We start from the raw sequence: 21,709 nt of genomic DNA, 5'->3' as shown, positions 1-21,709 counted from the left end.
GTAACAATAACCAATTTCTTAAAGACATTTCAAACTTAGGCAAAGAATTAGATCATCAGCCTCTGGTACATGGGGCATAGTTTCTGGGTTTTTTGGTTCAGATCAGAATTCAGATACTCTACCTTAGTGCTCTGTTCCTTTCCTCAAACATCTTTTCCAATCATGGGACCACCTGAGTACCTGGATGGCAGCCCAAGGATTTAGGAAGCTGAATTACACTTTTAGTGCTGGGGATAGTAGTGCTGGTGTAAGGGTCTCCCATATACGCAGTGGTGCTTGCCCACTTCCATCTCTGCCTTCTGCTTACCAACCCCCTCTACACTACATACACACACACATACACACACACGTGCACACGCTCGTGTGCATATACACACCTAGTGCTCTGAAGGTGGTCGGAGTTTAGGGGTCAACTCGGCAGCAACTTCAAAAGTTTGATTCCAATCCTGATGAGTAGTAATATTCCTTAGGAGGCAAAAATCCCTTGCTGAAATGGTAGAGAGAACTAAGATGGACAAAGTTATTCAAGGAAGAGCTTAAAAATAAAACTTACATTCAGATATATCTTGGAGAGTACATAGATATTAATAGGCAAAAAATCAGGTATTTGAAAAATATCATACTAAACTCTAGACCACCAGTTAGCTATATGTAAGCTATAATGTCAAGTGAGATTCTGTGTAAAATTACACTGATAGATTTCACAAATCACATACAGCGGGGGTCCCCAACCCCCGGGCCATGGACCGTTACTTGCCCGTGGCCTGTTAGGAACCAGGCTGCACAGCAGGAGGTGAGCGGCAGGTGAGCAGCAAAGCTTCATCTGTATTTACAGCCGCTCCCCATGGCTCACATTACCGCCTGAGCTCCGTCTCCTGAGCAGCATTGAATTCCCATAGGAGCGCAAACCCTACTGTGAACTGCACATGCGAGGGATATAGGTTGGACGTTCCTTATGAGAATCTACTGCCTGATGATATGAGGTGGAGCTGAGGTGGTGATGCTGGCACTGGGGAGCGCCTGCAAATACAGATTATCATTAGCAGAGAGGTTTGGCTCCACAGAGACCATAATAAATCAGTTGCCTGCAGACTCATATCAGAACCCTATCAGTGGTAAGTGACAATTAAGTTGCATCTTACAGAGTAGACAGGACATAAGCAACACACTTCAGGTGTCACTGTCTCCCACCATCCCCAGATGGGTCCATCTGGTTGCAGGAAAACAAGCTCAGAACTCCCACTGATTTTGCATTATGGTGTGTTGTATAATTATTTAATTATATATTACAATGTAATAATAATAGAAATAAAGCACACAATAAATGTAATGTGCTCGAATTATCCCTGGGGGGACTGGGGAAAAATTTGTCTTCCATGAAACCCATCCTTGGTGCCAAAAAGGTTGAGGACTGCTGAGGTACAGCATAATTACTTATGTTTTAGAGAGTTGTAGTAACCCAAATGAAAACAATTGAATCAAGCTAATATTTTTAAAAGTCTTTAAAGTATTATTGCATCTGGCATTTTTAAAAGGTTGAGTATATGAATTCTTATCAGAGAATATATGTTAAGATAAAATATAAAATCTACTACAGAGAGTTTAATCATCTTTCCTCTCATGACAGGGTAACTGCATTACCAACAGGAGTATTGCAGATCTATGATGTTGACCAAAAGGATGCTGGAAATTACCGTTGTGTTGCTGCTACTGTAGCCCACAGACGTAAAAGTATGGAGGCCTTGCTCACAGTGATTCCAGGTACCACACATAAGTTGATTTTTCAGTTTTTAATGGGACCAGCTATTAATTTGCCTTCTCTGGCTATAATAGTATACCATAAAGTAGTACTTCAATTACATTTAAATTTTATTGTAATCTATTTGGAAAATGATCATTTTTATCTATTTAAGCAACCTTCTTCTCAAACTAACTTGTTTTATATGTCAATGTCAACATCTTTAAGAAAGATTGAATTATTGTTTTGTAAATACTTCATTTTTGTTTTTAAAATATAAAATACAGAAAATCTCAAAAAAGAATAATAATCATCTATTTCCACTAAAATTGTCCATTGTCAATAAAAATACATTTGTTTCCAGTTTGGGTTTTTCTGTTTGTTGTTTTAAGAAAAATTATAATTTGCATTTGTAGAAATGATGCATGTTTTATTTTAAAGAGTAATGTCTGTAAAAGTAAAATAACTTTTTTTACATTAAACAGTGTAAAAAGTACAAAGATATATTTAAAAAATGTCCCTAGTTCCATATCCAGAGATTATCACTGTTAACATTAAGTGAACATAATTTCATATATTTTACCGTTCATAAATATAGTTAGAAGGGAAACTGGCTTGAGAGATGGTATGAAGAAAGAAATATTTATTTTATTAAAATGGAATTATACATAGATGCTAGTTTTTTATTTTTAAATAATTAAATTTACTTGAATGTAGTGGAAGAAAACCAGACCTAAAGACATTGTTGAACTTCACATGAGTGTTTACTCTTCACAAGAGATATTACTTCCTAAAGATCCTTTAAGACTAAAAATTTTTTCACAGAAACATTGAGACTTAAATTAAATTTTTAATGCCATGTTTTAATTTTAGGTGGTATCTATTAGCTTCTTGGTATGAAGCATAAAGACAAAAGCACTCTCACACTTCTTTGTTCTCCCCACTGTCACATAAATTCCTAACAAGATTAGTGAAAGCATTAAGTCAGTGTTTGAACCTCAATTAAAAGTGGATGATATGGAAACAACCTAAGTGTCCATCAACCAGTGAATGGATAAATAAAATGTGTCTTATCCATTGAATTAAGTATTAATCTATTATTATTATTCAATAAAAGAAATGAAGTACTGGTACATGCTACAGCTTAGATCAACCTTGAACATTATGTTAAGTGAAAAGCCAGTCCCAAAAGACCACATAATGTATGGTTCCTTTTTTCTGAAATGTCTGGATTAGGCAAATCCAGAGACACAAGGTAGTTGTCAGGCTATGGGGAGAGGAGACTGGGGAGTGATTGCTGATGGGATGGAGTTTCTTTTTGGGGTGATGAAAATGTTTTAAAATTGATTATGGTAATAGTTGTATAACTCTGAAAGTACTAAAAACCATTGAATTATATACTTCAAATGGGTGAGCTATATCTCAATAAAGTTGTTTTTTAAAAAAGAAAAAAGTGAAAAACTTCAGAATAGGTATTTTAACTCATTTCATTCATTATATCTTATTTATAATTTTTTCTTATATCCTGCCTTTTCCATCTCAAAGGTAAGGAGTCTAAATCCTTCCACACACCAACCATTATAGCAGGTCCACAGAACATAACAACGTCTCTTCATCAGACTGTTGTTTTAGAATGTGCGGCCACAGGAAATCCCAAACCAATCATTTCTTGGAGCCGTCTTGGTAAGTCTTAGGAAAAAAAAAAAAAGTCTTTTCCTTCAACTTTGTTCATACGGGTGAAACTGATAACATGTTTATTTTATATACAGCACACATGTTTGGCAATTATGTGGCTTTTAACTTTCTGGTATTTCAGTGTGTAGAGGAAAAGTTTTAGCATAGAAAATTTTAGACTTTTTATAATAATGATTGTTTGAATAGTGATCTTTTGACAAATTTTAGATCACACGTTACATTGTTTTAACTGAACTGTTCTCTTTGAAATAGATCACAAGTCCATTGATGTCTTCAATACTCGGGTACTTGGAAATGGTAATCTCATGATATCTGACATCAGGCTGCAACACGCTGGAGTATATGTTTGTCGAGCCACTACCCCAGGCACACGCAACTTTACAGTTGCCATGGCAACTTTAACTGTATTAGGTATGTTTCCTTTCCTTCCGCAATCAGGAGAATCTTACATCTTAACATTTGCTGTTTTATCTCGTAACTTACTTCCACTTTTCTTTTTTTTTTTTTTTTTTTCCACTTTTCTTGAATTTTGTAGTGTTGATATAAAATTGTAAACCAGTGATGAATTTTAGGAGGAAATTAAAGCCCTACGTTAAAATATAACTAGAATCACTCTGAAGTTACCATCCTGTTTACTTTTATAACATTATGGTCCTTCTTAGTTAATTTAAGCTTCCTTTTTAATTTCCTTCTCACCCACCTACCAATTCATATACCCATTGACCAGTCTAAGATTTTAATCTATTGTCTCCATGCATTCACAAGTGGCTGTATATTGGGCTTGGTTAAGTTAGGATTATGGCACACATATTTTTAGTGTGTTTGTATAGATGGTGTCAATGGGGAAAGCCTGGGGAAAGTGGACATTAACTGAGCAATGCAGAGAAAAGACATCTGGAGAGATAGATAAATGTAGAGTGTAGACAGGAAGCTCAGAACGTTAAATATTTTCAGGGGTGGGACTTGCGTCACTTGCTGTACTCTTCCTTGACTCTATATCATTCCTGTTTGGACCACAAAAATATTTTCTTTTTTCTTTAAAAATAGCTCCTCCTTCATTTGTCGAATGGCCAGAAAGTTTAACGAGGCCTCGAGCTGGTACTGCTCGATTTGTATGTCAGGCAGAAGGAATCCCCTCACCCAAAATGTCATGGTTGAAAAACGGAAGGAAGATACATTCAAATGGTAGAATTAAAATGTACAACAGGTGGGCTAAGTCACTTTGCTACTATTTTAGATAAGATATAATGGCTTTAGAAATTCTTATGTGAAACGGTTATAGTTATAATATCAAATACCTAAATTATCCTGGTATTTTAAACTGAAGTAAAATCAATAAGAAATAAACTTGAGTGTGATATCAGCATGTCAAAAATCCTTTTGTATTTTATACGTGGATCGCGGAAGTGGTAGATTATAATGAAATGAATGTTGAAACAGTTCCCCAGACCTGGGTTCTGGTCCTGGTAAGCCACCAGCTAAGTTATTAGCAAGCATGTTAACCCTTTGGAGTCTCAGTTCCTTGTTCCATAAAGTGAGGAATTTAGAAGGAAATAATTAAGTCTCTAAGAGTTCCTCCACAGTTCAAACTTAATGATTTTAAGAACTCATTTTTATTAGTATAAATATGAATCTTGTATCACTCTTGTATGTTGAACAAAACTTTTGAACATTTTTGTTGACCTGAATTTTATGTAGCATTGCAATGTTACAGAAATTTAGATGCTACTACAGATTAATATACTTCCTTAATAAAAGCCAAATTTTAAAAAAGAGATTAAGCTGTCACCTAAAGCAAACAGGATTTGGATATCACAAGTACTTATTTATATAGACTCAGAAAATAAGAGTAATTTTAAGCAATTCATATAGATTTTTTTCATAGGGCTGGTCACACAGTTTTTTGTTCTTAATAACTTGTTTTTTAAAATTAAGAGTGCACTTAGTAATAGCTTAACTTTATGTCATCCTTAGAATTTTCATTGAAATAATTTTTTTCTTTCCTCAGTAAATTGGTAATTAACCAGATTATTCCTGAAGATGATGCTATTTATCAGTGCATGGCTGAGAACAGCCAAGGATCTATTTTATCTAGAGCCAGACTGACTGTAGTAATGTCAGAAGACAGACCCAGTGCTCCCTATAACGTGCATGCTGAAACCATGTCAAGTTCAGCCATCCTTTTAGCTTGGGAGAGGCCGCTTTATAATTCAGACAAAGTCATCGCTTATTCTGTGCACTACATGAAAGCAGAAGGTAAGCAATTTGAGTACTGTTTATTTTTATGTGCTGTTTACTGTCAGGGATTTGTTTTCAATATAAATGATGTCTCACGTAATCCACAAAATATTTTTGAAGTTCTATGGCATTTACCTCTTTTAATAAAGTAATTACTATATCACCTGTGTATAAATTTTTTTGTTAAATTTTGTATTGTTGTGTACTTTATGTATATAAGTATAGTTTAAGATTTTCTGTTTAGAAATAAGTACCAACTCTGCATGCTAAAAGTTACAGAGTGGTGTACTTAGGAATTTCGTTTCAGCCGAGATGTAAATTCCTTCCCTAAGACTTAAATATATCAATTTAAGTATGCAGTTACATAGGAACAATGGTGTAACTGCTTAATAAAATAATAAGGTGAACTGTAGTCACTATAGCATGTTATTTTTAAAGGGGAAAGTAAACATTTTCAGATTCCCCGTAATATGATTTTATATATTTTGATTATTTTTCTGAAATCTCATAGAACTCTCTAAAAACTGAGCAGGATACTCTTTATTGATATCTCATTTATTATGTAAAAGTAGATATCAAATCTTTCTTAAAATTTTTATTCAGTTCCATTTCTGGAATCTTTTTTATCCTCACATTTTCTTTTGGCAAAAATTTAGAGGAAAAACTAGTTATAAATCCTAGAGATTTCACTATTGATTTCTCATGGAAACAATGGCAGAGGTTTACAGATTTTAGTTATATACAAAACAGCCTACTTTTTATGTGATAGACATTCCAAACAAATTCAGATACCCAAAGAATGGTGATATAATAAAATTGTCTGTACAAACAGGTGGTTTGTTGTTGTTTGTTTTTTGTACTTTGAAGTAGTATTTTGAAAAGGAGTATTTTGAATTTAAATCAGGGGTCATGGTAGCAGGAAGAATGAAAGTCTGTTAACTGAGCATGTTGGAGTATGTTAATTCCCTTTTTAATGATTTAAGAAGGTAAAAGGAATGCTGGTTTTGGTGGAGACCACTCTTGTTCGCTATTATGGTTGTTTCATTAGAGCCCTCCACATGCGGCTCAGTGGTCTATTCAAAGGCAGAACAAGGCTTTTTAATTCGAACTCAAGGACCTTGTTTGGTAGGTCAGAAATCGTACTATGCAGTTCCTAATTAACGAACCATTAGCTAGTCTGTTGTGAAATGCCTGTAATCTTGTCTAATTAAAATGCTATCAAGTTAATTCAGAAATGTGGGAAAACTTAATAGTGGAATTTGCCTTCTGTTTTGTTTATAAATCCAGTGTGGAGAGAAGGGGCTCCATCCTTAGAGAGTTGTGATTAAGTTGACGTGCATTTACTGTGAATTGTTCGCAAAGCACAGTAGCTGCCAGTGCTCTTGTTCCACTTTACAAGTTTACTCTGTAGGAAGTAAATCCCACAAAGACAAATCCTCTTCTATACCTTGCTATGCATATTTTATTAAGAATTGCTGAGAATTTTTTTCCTCTCTAGGGGGGGAAAAAAAACCCTCATTGTGGAACAAAACATTTTGAAGCACATTCTGTGCCTCCCAGTTCTTTTGCTTTCAATATAAGTAAAAAGAACAACTTGTGTCAGTCAAATTTAATAGAATCTCTAGGGGCAAAATGAGATCTTTTGCAGGACAACTTTTGGTTTGGTTTGTTTTTATAAAGAGTAGAGCCATTACATTCCCTACTGTCTCTCCATTTATGTTTAAAAGAAAAAGGAAACCATGAGTTTAAGCAAGTAAAATTTACACTGTTAATGAGCTACAGTGTTCTGTAGCATTAAACTCTGTTGTGTTACTGCTGTACATTGTCTCTGCTCTGGGTTTTGACTAGATGTTAAATGATGTTTAGAGAAGATTAATTGTTTTCAGTTTGATTTATTCAGGAAAAATTCAAGCTAGTAATTTGTAACAAGACATGGTTACTTTTAGAAAATAAAAACCTTCCTATTCACATGTTTTAAAGGGTCACAAAAGATAACAGAGAGATCCAAGGACCAGTGTTTCATAGTGGAAGAAAATGGTAATGGTCTTGTTAATTTTATTTTGAATATTCATAATTTTTAGACACTGATTCCTTAACCTAGGTTTAAACAATGAAGAGTATCAAGTAGTCATCGGAAATGACACAACTCATTATCTTATTGATGACTTGGAACCTGCCAGCAATTATACTTTCTACATTGTGGCTTATATGCCAATGGGAGCCAGCCAGATGTCCGACCACGTGACACAGAACACTTTAGAGGATGGTAAGAAAACGTGACTCTAGGTCATCTCAGCATGAACAGTAATATGCTTTATCATTTTCAATGAATATGTGTTCTAACTCAGAGAAAATATCCTGGTTTTGGTTTAAAAACAAAAACAGAAACAAATGTGATAACCAGCAGGCTAATTTACCATTTCAAATCTTACTCTCAGTTTTTGACAGTAACATGATGAAGAGCACTTTCATTTATAATTCGTAATACAAATTTTAATAACAAAATTGTCCTTCTGTTTCTTCAAGTTCCTGGTTTAAATTGTAAGTGCGTTGCAGGGTTTTTGGTTTGTTTTCTTTTCTTTACTGAGGAGAACAAAATGTGAGATTCTCTAGGCGGGAAAAAATATAATGACAGTTACATATTGAGTGTATGTAATGACTGGAGGTCAGAGGCATTGGACTTCTGAAACTGGGAGTTTAAGAAGTTTAGTACTTGTCAGCTAAAAAAATTCTTATAAAATCAGATAGCAGTTAGTTTATTTTTAGATACATTGTGCTTATTCTGCACAAGCAGGAAAGTATTGCCTGTTCAGTTTGTTACCTGGGGTTGGAAATTGAGTTGCTGTCCTTTTGAGGGCAGGCCTCCATATACTCTTATAACGGTGGGAAATTCTATCCATTAAAATAGTGCTGGAGAACTGTTTCTCCTCCTCTGACTCTTCATCTCTCTCTTCAGGGCCTCTCCATGGCCCATTTTTGTACTCTGCAGTGTGAAAGGGGGATTGTTTAACATATACTTAATTATACTATTCTTCCTTTACACATGTTTTCGCATCCTCAGGAAATGGTCCACCTTTAGTTTTCAAAACATTTTTATATAAATGATTCTCACATCTTTTTCTTTGTCCATTTGGTCCCAGAGCTATTATATCTCTATACTACTACTTGTGTAAATGTTTGTAAATTCAGACTTTTACTAAATGAAAAAATTGTCATTGATCTGGATGATGAATTCCACATTTCAGTTTTCGTTTAAGAGTCTGTTCCATTTTAGAGTGAACCATGACCTCTCTGGTTACCTAATTACATTTAACAACCTCTGACATGCATATATCTAAGGTGAAACACAGGCTGGTGTTTGTTGTAGTTGTTTTGGGTTTGTTTGGTATATGAGGTGTATTCCCCCATACCCTTCAAGAAAATGTGTCTTAGCATAGCAAGCTACTGGTTAAAGCTTGCCAATTCCAATTAAGCTGTGATCTCAAAGTTTTTCTCTTTTAAACCTTTCCTTAATTCTGCAACTTTTTTGTTTAATTTTCATTTTGTTTTCTGGATAACATACGGACTTCTGACACTGCTTTTCAATTTTCTGCATCAGTATTCCCCCATTTCCTCAGCCTGTACTTCTCAGACTGAGATGTGTGGGTCTCCTAGTGTGCCCGTCAGATACAACTAACACTTTTGGAGTGTCTAACACTGCGTGGTCTAAAAACGTTCCCTCCATTTATATCCTTTAATCCCCACATAACCCTATGATAGAAGAACCATTGTTATATAAGAGATAGTAGGGTGTTGGGGATAAGAATATAGGCTCTAGATCTACTTTTTCACTTACAAGCTGTGTGACCTTGGGTAAGTGATTTGACTTCTTCGTACCTCAGTGTCCTCAGCTATAAAGTAGAAATGATAATGGCACTTTCTTCATTGGGTCTTTGTGAGAATTCATGAGTTCATACACATAAAGGACTCAGAAATGCTTGATTGGTTTTCCCTTTCCTACCTATTATTTCATTCATTCAACAAATATTTATTGAGTACGTACTGTGTGTTATTCAGTATTTAGTAGTGAATGAAAGAGACAAAAAATTGTCCCATACCTTGTGGAGCTTACTTTCTGTTGTGGGAGAAGGGACAGAGGAACAATAAATAAGATAAACAGTCAATGATATGCTCTGTTAGATAGTAATAAGTGTTGAGGAGAAGGGGAAAAAAGCAGAGAAAGGGGTAAGGCTTTAGACAGAGATACCTCATGTAATAGGTGACATTTGAAGACCTGAAGGAAATGAAAATGAGGGAGCTGGCTAGGCAAATGACTGGGGGACGTGAATTCTAGGAAAGGACATGGAAATTGCTAAGGGCCTGAAGCACAAGCACGGCTGGACTGGAGGGAACAAGCAGAAAGCAGTAGGAGATGAGGCACAGAATGAATGAGGAACCAGCCATATAAGTAGGTAGGGCTGTGTATGAATCCATAATGAGGACTCTGGCTTTTACTGTGAGTGAAATGGGAGCTATTTTGAGCAGAAGAGAGACAAGATCTGACTTGCAATTTAACAGCAAATGTATTGGAGACTAGGTGGTGAAGAAGAGGGCAGAGGCAGGGAAATCTGTCAGGGGGCTGTTGCAACAAAACAGGCCAAGGGTGATGGTGCAGGGACCAAGGGGGTGGCCGTGTGAGTAGTAGAGTCATAGGATTGAACGTGGAGAGTGTATGGAGGAGTCAAGGGTGACACCAAGGTTTTTGTCTTGAGCAGTTGGACAAATAATTACCATTACTTGAGGTAGGAAAGCCTGTAGAAGAAGCTATTCTTTTCATCCCCATTTTGTATATGAAGAAACCTAGACACAGAGAAATTAATTTGGCCAAGATCACACACAGACAGTAGTAATTGATATAACAGGGATTCAGTTACACAGAGACTAACTCCAGAACCCATCTTAGCTCTTAATATTAGACTGCCTCCCAGTTTACCTGGCTCATTTTCCTGGACTGCCTGTTGTATTCGAATTATTTACAGGGAAAAAACATTGTTTTCATATTAAGCACCATATATTATAATTAGGAATACAAAATTCACACTAATTTTTAAGATACAACTCTTACTAAACACTGAAAATTATTTGTCAGGTTATAACCCTGGTGTCCTAAGCTTCTCCATTCTTCTGTAATTCTCTCTTCCTTGTTTTAAGACATTTTGGTTAGGGTTACTGAGAAGTATTCTCATATTAAGTAAGCTCCTATTAATCCCAAAGAACATCAGAACAGTCACAACAACAGCAGTGAAAGCCTTGCTTTCTTTGGTTCTCTGTATCGGATCCTCCCTCATTATTTTTTCCTTCCTCTTTCTGGTTTGTACTCTGCTTGACTGGAAACCTCAGCTAGGGCTGAAAGTATCTCTCTCTCCTTTATTATGTGATGTGTTGCTGTTAAGATACTTCAGTAAATACTGGTGTGCTAGTTGACAATTTTGATGCTAAATATTTATAAGCAACCTGTTTTCTTGTATGACTAGTTCCCCTGAGACCTCCTGAAATTAGTTTGACAAGTCGAAGTCCCACCGATATTCTCGTCTCATGGCTGCCAATCCCAGCCAAGTATCGGCGGGGCCAGGTGGTCCTCTACCGCCTGTCCTTCCGCCTGAGTACTGACAACTCCATCCAAGTTCTGGAGCTCCCAGGGACCACTCATGAGCACCTGTTAGAGGGCCTGAAACCTGATAGTGTCTACCTGGTGAGGATTACTGCTGCCACCAGAGTAGGGCTGGGAGAGTCTTCAGTATGGACCTCACACAGGACACCCAAAGCTACAAGCGTGAAAGGTAAATGTTGACTACTGAGGAAGAATAACACAGTATTTTTCTTTTTTTTCTTATCTAACTTATGTTTACATTTTAAAATTTTGTCTTATGAATTGAAGTATTCCATCGATCATGGGCTTAATTGAAAAAAATTTTAAAGTTTCTATTGAGTAGTTTTTTGCATGGAGCTCATTAGTGTGTAAAACTTCTGGTTACTCTATGTTTACTTAGCAGATCCTTCAAAGACAGATGGGTCCAAATCAAATTGAATTACCAGAAGTTATATATTAATAGAGACCTAATTAATATCATTGCCATATATATTTTTTTAAATTATCATTTTAATAGAAAAACCGTAATACTAGGAAGTTCCAGACCCGCCTCTTCTTTTACTAATGTGGAATGTAACATGACTGGGCTTTTTCTTGTTAATTGATTAATAATAATGCCTGTTCTATCACAGGGGAATATTGGATGGTCAAAATTAGGAAACACATACTGCTTCTTTGAAAAAACTTAAAATACACATGTAATTTTGTTCTTATTTATATACCTTAGTTTTTTAGGTAGTATTTTAATTATATTTTTAATTCTGTCTCAAAATTTAGTATCATTGTGGAATTTTTAATATTAAAGTATAATTGTTGGAATTGAATTTTTATGCAACTGTTGGTTTAAAACAGAGAGAGCTATATACTATTCTGTGTTTTCATGTGCATTACGAGTTTCTTATTCATCTGGTGAATTTTTCTAGCCCCTAAGTCTCCAGAGTTACATTTGGAGCCTCTGAATTGTACCACCATTTCTGTAAAGTGGCAACAAGATGCTGAGAACACAGCAACCATTCAGGGCTACAAGCTGTACTACAAAGAAGAAGGGCAGCAGGAGAATGGACCCATTTTCTTAGCTACCAATGACCTTCTCTATACTCTCAGTGGTTTAGGTGAGTGAACCTGTACTGTTTTTCCTTTTTTCCTTCCTCCCTGACCAATTGGGAAAAAAGTTATAGGATATAAGGCAGAAGTAATGACTTAATGGTAAAAAGAAAAGAATTGACCCTGCTACATCATTGTGCATATTCTACTGCTTAAGTCAGTGAATGGTCCTTGACTCACCATTGTGAGTGAATCGGTACAATGTCAGATAACCAGGTTATCTTTCTATCTTCTCCCCACCTTTGGGCATCGATTTTCTTTCTAAAGTTTACTTCTGGTGGCGTGAGATCCTGATCAATTCTTGTGACTGTGTGGTGGATGTAGAATAGAAATGTAAAATTAGGAATATCACCAAATGATCAGATAATGCACAATAATTTAAGTTTAACTTAGAAATTGCCTGAGAGTGCCAGGTAGGTGTATTATTTTGCATGTGTGAAAGATATGTAAATTATGTACAAAATAATGCTCTTACATATGACCCATGTAACTGTAAATATTTACTTTATGTAGTTCTAACCCAGAAACACTGAAGAAAAAGCACTTAATTTTGTGTTTGGGTTCATCAGAGTTCTGAAAGACACTTTTATTCCCTATTCATCCTCTCTTTGCACAGTGAAAGGATTTCATGATGAAAACATGTTTAGTAGAAAGTAAAGACACTTATAACTACAGTAAATGTGTGAGTATAAACGTACTCAAGGTGTAGAATGCACACTTAGCTGTTTGTTGCTTGTGAGTAGATTTTTACCCGTAAGCACAAAGCAGCATCAACTAAATTCCTGCTGGATTGTTATCACACCTTCTGCACATAATGGAAATTTACAAGCACTCTGGCTTTCCCTGTAACAGACTGCCCTTTGGAGTGCAGGAAGGGAAGAGGCACAGGGGTCCCACAGGGGACTGCTTCATTACTTTCCCCTGGCCTCACAGCACAAGCTGTGAGAACAGCATTAGACCCAAATCCCTGTGCAGTAAGAAGCAGTGGTGGGAATCTGTTTTCAGACCCAGGGACGCAGAACCCCATCTTCCAGTTCTTTGTCGTAATTTTTCAGGTGCCGTTTTGCTCGTAATCTTGTTGTGTTGGATTTTAATTGAATCTGCATTAGGTTAAATAAGTTTCACAGTTGATCCCTGTCACACAGCTTTATAAAGGACGAGGAGAAGTTACATATGTTCCAGGGTGACCTTCCTTAAGCCATTGATACTCAGATGACGTTAGCCCAACCTACTGTCAGCCATTCAGCAGCATTTATTTCTAGCCATGCCTTCTCAGGGTGCCCTCCCTTTCCACATGCATGTCATTTAGTCAAGAAAATTTTAGTCAGTATCAAGTTAAGAAACAGGATTTGAGACAATTTTTAATGAAAAATCAAACTCAGTACCTCCAATTTCTTCACTGATAAGGAAGTGTACGTACATTGAAGATAAAACAGTAGATTGTTAGACAAGTCTTATTGAACATATAGGTAGCTTATTCTAAACAGATGAATAATTTATTAGAAAAAAACAAAAGACTGCTGTGCTTGTGAAAAGTTTAGAGAAACATTTTATTAAAACTTAGCCAATTAAAAGCAATTCTTAAAAAAAAAAAAAAAGCAATTCTTTAAAATTTTTCTACAGATGGCATATATATGAAGAAGATCCATTGATTTTTGTTGAAATTTTTTGTAATCTCTGAATCATGGCTTTCCATCCTATATACCTTTATTTCTTCCTATGTTTTGAAAATAAATCGCATATATTTACTGCCTGTGTTTTTATGTCATAAAATCCTTTGCATATGCCATTTGCAAAGGATTTAAAATCATTTTATAGTGCATAAAAGTAGGAAATGATTTTGTTATACTCAATATACCCCATCTATTAAAATAGCCGCGTGTCTCCTGACTGGAGTGAGACTGGGTGGCTGGAGTAATTGCAGTGCAGGGTTGCAGAGTACTCTCTCATAGCTGTAGGGCTTTCTTGTTAGATGGCCCGTTGCATACCCCTGGAGTTGCCGTGTCCAGGGCTGGATCAGCTGACTGGCAGGGATGCAGTTGTGTGGATTCAAGCACTGTGCAGCTGTTGACTAGATCACCTTTAAGATGCCTTCTAATCTTGAGAACCCTAAGGTCTCATCTTCCTTTTCTACAAAGTCACTCTTGGGGCCTACAAGCTAATGGGTTTAACCCACTAAGCAGGCAAGTGTTAACAGCTCTCACTCCTTTCCGTCTTACTTTTGGCTGTTGGGAGAGCAGTATGTTCTATTAACTGGACAACTGACCATCTGTGACCATTTTTAGCGAGAGCATCTGGCGGTAGCTGCCTGTTTAACAGAGTGTGATATGTCTAGAGGGCAGTAGGTTAAGGGAACCCTATCTGTGTCTTACATGGTGAATACTTGCTTTTACTGAGCTTTTGCACATTAAAGATACTCTAACCGGAACTAGATTTACTAAGTGGTCTTGGAAATGAAATTTAAATGCTTTTGTTTGCTGATTCAGTGTCAATTTGAGTAGGAAACTGATGTCTCAAAATTTCATTTTCATGCTAATCCCCTTTCTGATTGCCCTTTTTGTTTCCACTTCAGGTAATGAAGTTTTCAATAAAAAAGTATGTTTTGGGGACACATTCTCCTTAGTAATACATAGAGTTCTTTGTTTCTGAAAGAAAGAAATAGGTGAATGAGTTCATATATTTCAATTCATTTAACAAGCATTTTAAATTCTTTTTAAAGTAAGGCATTATAGCACTGGATTAAAAAAATGTAACAGATGTGACCACTGCTAAAAACAAGGATTAAACCAAAAGATTAAGTTGAATCACTTGTCCAATTTTCTCCCAAATTTCTGATTAACTAAATTTAATTGTACTTAGTAATGAAAGTTATTTTAGAACATTTTACTGTAAACCCTCAAAGCTCAATTCCCTGAGATGTAGAATGTTTTGTTTTTTAAAGTGGCTAAAAAAGGCTCTTGTGTCTTTATTAGTATAATATAAATATTGGCAGAGCAGTGGAAGTCTTTTTGACGTTGTTAGTTTGTTTTAGTTTAATGATTTTAATATATACAGTTTGATTTTATTGGAAGTGGTTTACTTTGGGGGAGTTGGATAAAAAGCACTAGGCTTGTGATTTAATGTTTATTTGATTTGTTCTAAATTGTGGTTTGTGGTTTTCTTCAAGATTTTGCATCTTCGTAGTAATTATTTTCACTTAGTTTTTTTTCCTTGGCACTTTAAGTGTTTGGTTCAGTTTTAAATAGAATTTTTAAATGTTTCATTCATCACATAATAAACAGAAGCAAAATTAATAGCACACTTGTGTTCCCTGATGATACACTGATTGAAATAATTTGTTCCTCCTTTTTTGGTCTGTTTATTTCAGAAATTGGCTTCAAATTCTGAAGTTAGAGTTTCTAATTGCAAGAGGACTGTTTTCATAAGCTGATTGTCAGAAACTGTTCTTAATTGTTTTGTCTGTGTAGAATAGAGTGAAAAGGGGGGGATTATTTAGATAGTGCTGTTGTTTAGCATTTAGGACACTGATGTTAGATAATCTTTAGCTTCTTTTTTGTCAAAGAATTTGTGCTATTAAATTTCACAGCGAGCATGATTAATGAGCATTTTATTTAGCACCGATTGTAAAGATCCAAAATATTTAAAATCACACCTTCAAAACTCAGATCGTTTTTTGAGAAATCTAAAGTTGTAACTCCCAGTTTCTGCTGGGAGTAGGAGTCTGAGGAAACAGTCCCTAGTTAATGATGTAATTTTAGAGTCCCTTAGCCAGTTTGTATAGAAGCATGGTAAAATCAAGTCAGATTTCTGGGTGTTATCTTTCACTATAGTAGAATAGGATTTGGTTGTGTGGCTACATATCTCAAGAAAGAAAACAACTAGCACTGGTGAGCCAAGTTGATATAGCTGGAGAAAGTTGTAAGCTTTCCTTTAGTCGAGGCAGAACAAGATTTTGTGGCATAAAGGAGACCACTTTGAGACCACTTCGAGCAGAGAGGGGTCATTGTGAACCTTACTATAATAGCGATTTTGTTTCGAAGAGAATTAGAATCACTCAGTTTACGAAATATGGAAGTCACGTTTTAAAGCAAGCCAAAGTCTTTTCAGAGACTGTCTTCCCTCACCCCTCTCACACAAGGAAGCCTTAGATAACACTCAGAAAGTCTTTGGAAACATGCTACAGGTGAAAATCCTTATAATGTGGTTGGTCTGCAAATTTCACATAAGACGGAGTAAAAAATACACTATATTTTATAACAAAATCTTCCTAATTGTGAATAATTTCAAGTGTATAGTTCCATACTGACTTAGCCTATAAATTCATTTCAGATAATCTGGTGCTTTGATATTGACTACCAGTTTAAATGTCATTATAGATGCCAGGAGTCTTCCATGCTGAAGTAATGTATAGTCGACAACATAAATATCATTAAGCATTCTGTCCAGATGAGCTTTGACTTCATAAAGCAGCATTGGTTTCTCTGAGATCACTTTGCATTTATTTGTTAACAGACCATTTTTAGGCTTGGTGTAAAAATTCCATTAACATTATTGCTGTCGTTTACCACGGGAAAGATCTTTGGGGACATAACCTCACATTTTTTGCCTCTCTTCAGTTCTTCCTGTGCTTTACCACAGTTAATTTTCACTTTTAGTAGAAATAGTTGCTCTGAACAGTATCTGATTGTATTCTTTCATTCTTCTCAAATAATTACAAAATAAGTTCATTTAACTGAAGTCAGTAGACTTCTTAAAGAAATGATTTTGGAAACCATCTACTATGTAGGCCATAAAATTGACTGTGAGTACAAATTATAACATAACAAAGGGAACATTTAAAAAGTACTGTATTTCACTTCCTTCACTGTTAAATATCTTTTAAGTTATTATGTTGTGTTTAATCTTTTATCAAGACAAAACATGCTGAAACTTAAACACAGACTTTAGGGAACACTGAACTATTTATTCCTAATTTATCAAGAGAGTAAAAATTTTTGAAAATTCCCTTCTCTGCAATATCCAACAATGCCAAATATGATTGATATTCAAATCACATTTTAGAACCTTAATACTTAAAATTAAAAAAAAATACTTAAAAAACCAATACCTCAAAAGAAATGGAGCATCCACTTCTAAAAATCCCATTACTAAAAACGTACTGCTACCTAAAGACAATAAAAAGATTTTCATTTGCCAATTTGCAACTACCTCTAGTTAAAAACAGAATGTTTGCAGGTTGATGAAACCGTAAGAACTATACAAAATTTACAGTTAATCATCTGTTTATCTTTCCTTAAATTCTTCTTCTAGGATGAAAGGGAATCTTCCATTTTAAAATATTTTTAATGCTCTCTGGACAAAATTGGAGACCTATCTCTTCTCTCTGGAAAAAATCTTGCTCAACTTTTAAGTCTTAACTCTTCTGGGAATCCTCTTGTGACCCCAAATGGTGTCAGTCATTCCCGTGGTGCGTCATCTACAGTGCTTTGTTATGGGAGGCACGTGGCACTGATAGTTAAAAGAAAAACATCAGTTGACTAAGCTTCATGTCTGCTGCCTAGGTTTAACTTACAAGCTCCACAGCTTATTAACAAATTAAATCCTCGTTTTTTGCCTAATCTTTTAAATAGGGATAATAATATTTATTTTAGAATGTTAGGAAGATTTAATGACATAATACACATAAGGGTTAACATTGCATTGTAAATTGCATTGTAAGTCCTCAACAAATGTTAGCTGTTGTAGTTGTTTTTACAATAACATAGTTCTCTTCCCAGGGTAGAGTCTGAAAATCTGTATTTAAAAAAAATTTTTTCCCATATAACTTACCATGATCATTAGATATGGAAACCACTACTTCTTGAGCTTTATTATGTGTATGAATTTACCCAGGGACCTTGTTAAAATTTAGTAGGTCTGGGTGAAGCCTGAAATTTTTGCATTTCTGCTCACTTTGAGAAACAAGGGTCTAGACCAGGGCCAGGCAAATTTTTTCTGTAATGAGTCAGATAGTAAATATTTTAGGTTTTGTGGGCTTTATGAACTGAATGTTTATGTTCCCACCAAATTCATATGGTGAAGCCCTAACCCCTAATGTGACTGTATTTGAAGATAGAGCCTTTGAGAGAGTGACAAATGTTAAATGAGGTCATAAGGGTGGGACCCTAATCCAATAGGGCTGGTGCCCTTAGAAGAAGAGGAAGAAATACCAGAGCTCTCTCCACCATATGAGGCAATGAGAAGGTGACTGTCTACAAGCCAGGAAGAGAGCTCTTACCAGAAACGGACTGCTACCAGACCTTGATCTTGGACTTCCCAGTCTCCAGAACTACGAGAAGTTAATTTCTGTTGTTTAAGCCATCCAGTCTATGGTGTTTTGTCATGGTAGCCTAAGCAGACTAATACAGTGGGCTATATGGTCTCTTCCACTGCCACTGTAGCACAGAGCAGCATAGAAAATTCATAAATGCATGGGTGTTGGTTATGTTCCAGTAAAAAGCCTTACTGTATTTATGGAGACTAAAATTTGAGTTTCATATAATTTGGACGTGTCACAAAATATTGCTTAAATTTTTTTCTGACCACTCAAAAATATAAAACCATTTTTAGTTGGCAGGTAACCCAAAGACAGTAGACCATATCACTATGGTTTGCCAATTCCAGTTGTAGACTTTATAGTCCTTACTCTTTAAAGTGTGGTCCCAGGATCAGCAGCATAATCTGGAATTTTATTTAAATGCTGAGTTTCAGGCTCGCCCTGTCCCTTCCCCAGACCCACTGAATCAGAGTCTCCATTTTAATATAATTACTAGGTGGCTAGTATGCACATAAAAGTGGAAACACTGGTCTAGATGACCTAGTAATATTTTTCCTAAATAGCCAGTGTTAATTCTTTATAACTTAATAACTCTTAGCTCTAGTTTGTTATTCTTGTTGGAAATCTTTCAGAAATTTGTTATTGTGCCTTCTAGGTTCCTATATTTCTGACTCTCTTAATTGTCAAGCCAATTATAGTTTTTAATTATTGTTCCTACTAAACCTTTCTTTAGTCCATGTTTACTGCACTTCTTACTGCTTATCTTGCTTCTAGTCACACTTCCCCATACTTCTCAGCTTACACATGGAGAAAAACATGGCCTTTCATGAGTATCATCATTCAGTCAGTACATTTCTTCCCAAACATCCAAGGAGTGGATGAATCACAGGCTTTCAGGTATAATCTTCTCATTTGGGCCCTTCGTTTCTATATTTTGTTTGCCACTGATACTCATTCACAGATTCATTCTCAGGTATTTACCACACTCACTATGTGGTAGTCCCTACATTAGAACACAGCCATATTTAATGTAGGCATAATCATAGCATTTGGGGAACTTAGGAGGAAGAATGATAATTAAATAAGCAATTAAAATAAGGTGTGATGAACTCCTTGACTGTAGATGTCAGATTGCTGTTACGGCACTTGGCAGGGGCCTCTGACCTATTTTAGGGCTAAAATGGGGATAGCTTTCAAGAAGAAATAACATTTATGTTGAGATCTAAAGGAAGATTAGTATTAGGCAGGCAAAGGGGCAGGGGCAGATACAGGTTATGTGGAGCCTGATAAAATAATATATAATAAAATAAATTAAAATAATATAAAAATACACTGTAGTACAGTGTCTTTAATAGACCCCATGCAGGTCAGGGGCTCTGAAAGTTAAGCTTCATAGCTTCAGGGTAAATCTGCCTTTACAAAGAGGGAATGGCAGAACCCAGGAAATACTCAGGGAATGCTGGAATTTATGTGGGATGGCCAGGAGGTGAGGGAGACCATGTTCTGGAGGAACTAAGTGTTTCTATGACCAGAGTGAAATTGGAGAGGCCTGCAAGAGGCCAACACCTGGTAAGGCACGTGAGGGAATTTGGGCTTTGTCCTAAGGCAGTGTGAAGCCATTAAATGATTTTAAGCAAGTCAGTGGCCTGATTAGATTTATGTTTAGAAATATCTTTCTGTTGCAGTGTGTAGAATATAATATAGAGAAATGAGACATAAAAGCAGCTCAGAACTGCTTCTTCCCTGAAAGAGGAGGTTTTGTGAACTTTCTTTTTACTTTCTGGTTCACACATGTTATAAAAGTCTATACTCTAAGTTTGCTGTAGTCCCTACTGTACATGGCAGTTTCCATGTACACAAATGGTAAATTAAAATTCCTTTAGAAAACAGCTTATTCTGTTGTTTTAAATCGCTTTATACTCAACTTTTGGGGATTATAATCATCGTATAATATAATATCCACCAGATCAGCAAATTTGGAAATTTCACTGTGCAGACCCTCTTCAAAAATCATTTACAAAGTGTTAGGTAATATTGATCCCATATCTGGAAAAAAAAAAAAAACTACCATTTTAACATATAAGGGAAAGGTATTTGGACCTTTGGCTTATGCCTCCCTTTAAGCCAGTTCTATAACTGTATTAGTTAAAGTGTTTTAATTTATGTTTCTTTTGGGTTGAGTAAACTCTCAGGAGGCATCCAGTCATATATCTAATAACATATTCTATCCCCTGAGAAAACCTAATTACTCTTACTTTGGTCATCTCATTTTAGGTAACTGTGATAGTGCCAAGTTAATTAAATATTATGTTTTTAAATGATCAAAGAAATAAACATAGCCATGGATTCCATAAACCCATAACACAAACTGTTCTTTGAATCGACAGCATGAAGCCAGGAGCATTTAATAGTCACTCGAAAGGAGAATATTTTTCAACCCACTCAGCTGCTATCATTGAGCTTTACAGTGGGCTCTAAGAGCTACAGTACTGTTTGTAAAGCCCTCATTAGCACTGTGTGAGTACAGTGTTTTATGGAACTCAATAGGTCTCAGATAAAGAGACTCCTATGCTTTCCTGGGGCTGGTCTCTTGGGCCCTACTAGAAGGCTTATAACACAGAAGCTCTTTGGCCTTGCAAATCAGTTGAACTCCATTTAGAAATGACTGATAATGGGCTGCAGTTACCGTTTAATTAGTGTAAATTAATTACCAGCAAATTAATTGCAAAATCCAAACCATCCCCACAACATGCAGTTTTGACTTCTGTGATTTCTTCTCCTAACTCCTCATGAAGACATTGCCTAGAAGATAGTGCCAATTAGAAATGCAAAATTTCTAATTTTAGGGTTCATACAATACACATTTTTCTCAGAAGTTTCTATGTATGTGTTCCCCATTATTTTTAAAATTTAAAAATTAACGTATATTGATTGAATGCACATACTCTCCAGGCCCTGGATTGGGCACAAGGAACCTGAATGTAAAATG

The 21,709-nt window shown here is 35.7% G+C and overlaps 1 protein-coding gene across 1 annotated transcript in view; it reads left to right on the top strand.

Annotated features, from left to right (window-relative positions):
- The window catches only part of PRTG (protogenin), a 135,956-nt gene that overhangs the window by 56,346 nt on the left and 57,901 nt on the right, over positions 1-21,709 (top strand). The window contains exons 4-11 of the mRNA XM_027123087.1: positions 1,628-1,761; positions 3,284-3,421; positions 3,686-3,844; positions 4,481-4,640; positions 5,442-5,689; positions 7,773-7,937; positions 11,185-11,490; positions 12,224-12,412. Of these exons, the coding sequence (XP_026978888.1) occupies positions 1,628-1,761; positions 3,284-3,421; positions 3,686-3,844; positions 4,481-4,640; positions 5,442-5,689; positions 7,773-7,937; positions 11,185-11,490; positions 12,224-12,412 (1,499 nt within the window). The remainder of the gene's footprint in view (positions 1-1,627; positions 1,762-3,283; positions 3,422-3,685; positions 3,845-4,480; positions 4,641-5,441; positions 5,690-7,772; positions 7,938-11,184; positions 11,491-12,223; positions 12,413-21,709) is intronic.

The sequence above is a fragment of the Aethalodelphis obliquidens genome, unplaced genomic scaffold (assembly GCF_003676395.1).
Source record: "Aethalodelphis obliquidens isolate GAN/ISIS:26980383/991018 unplaced genomic scaffold, ASM367639v1 scaffold26, whole genome shotgun sequence".
NCBI lineage: Eukaryota > Metazoa > Chordata > Mammalia > Artiodactyla > Delphinidae > Aethalodelphis > Aethalodelphis obliquidens.
The sequence above is the reverse complement of the archived record's forward strand: the minus strand, read 5'-3'. Positions and strand labels throughout refer to the sequence as shown.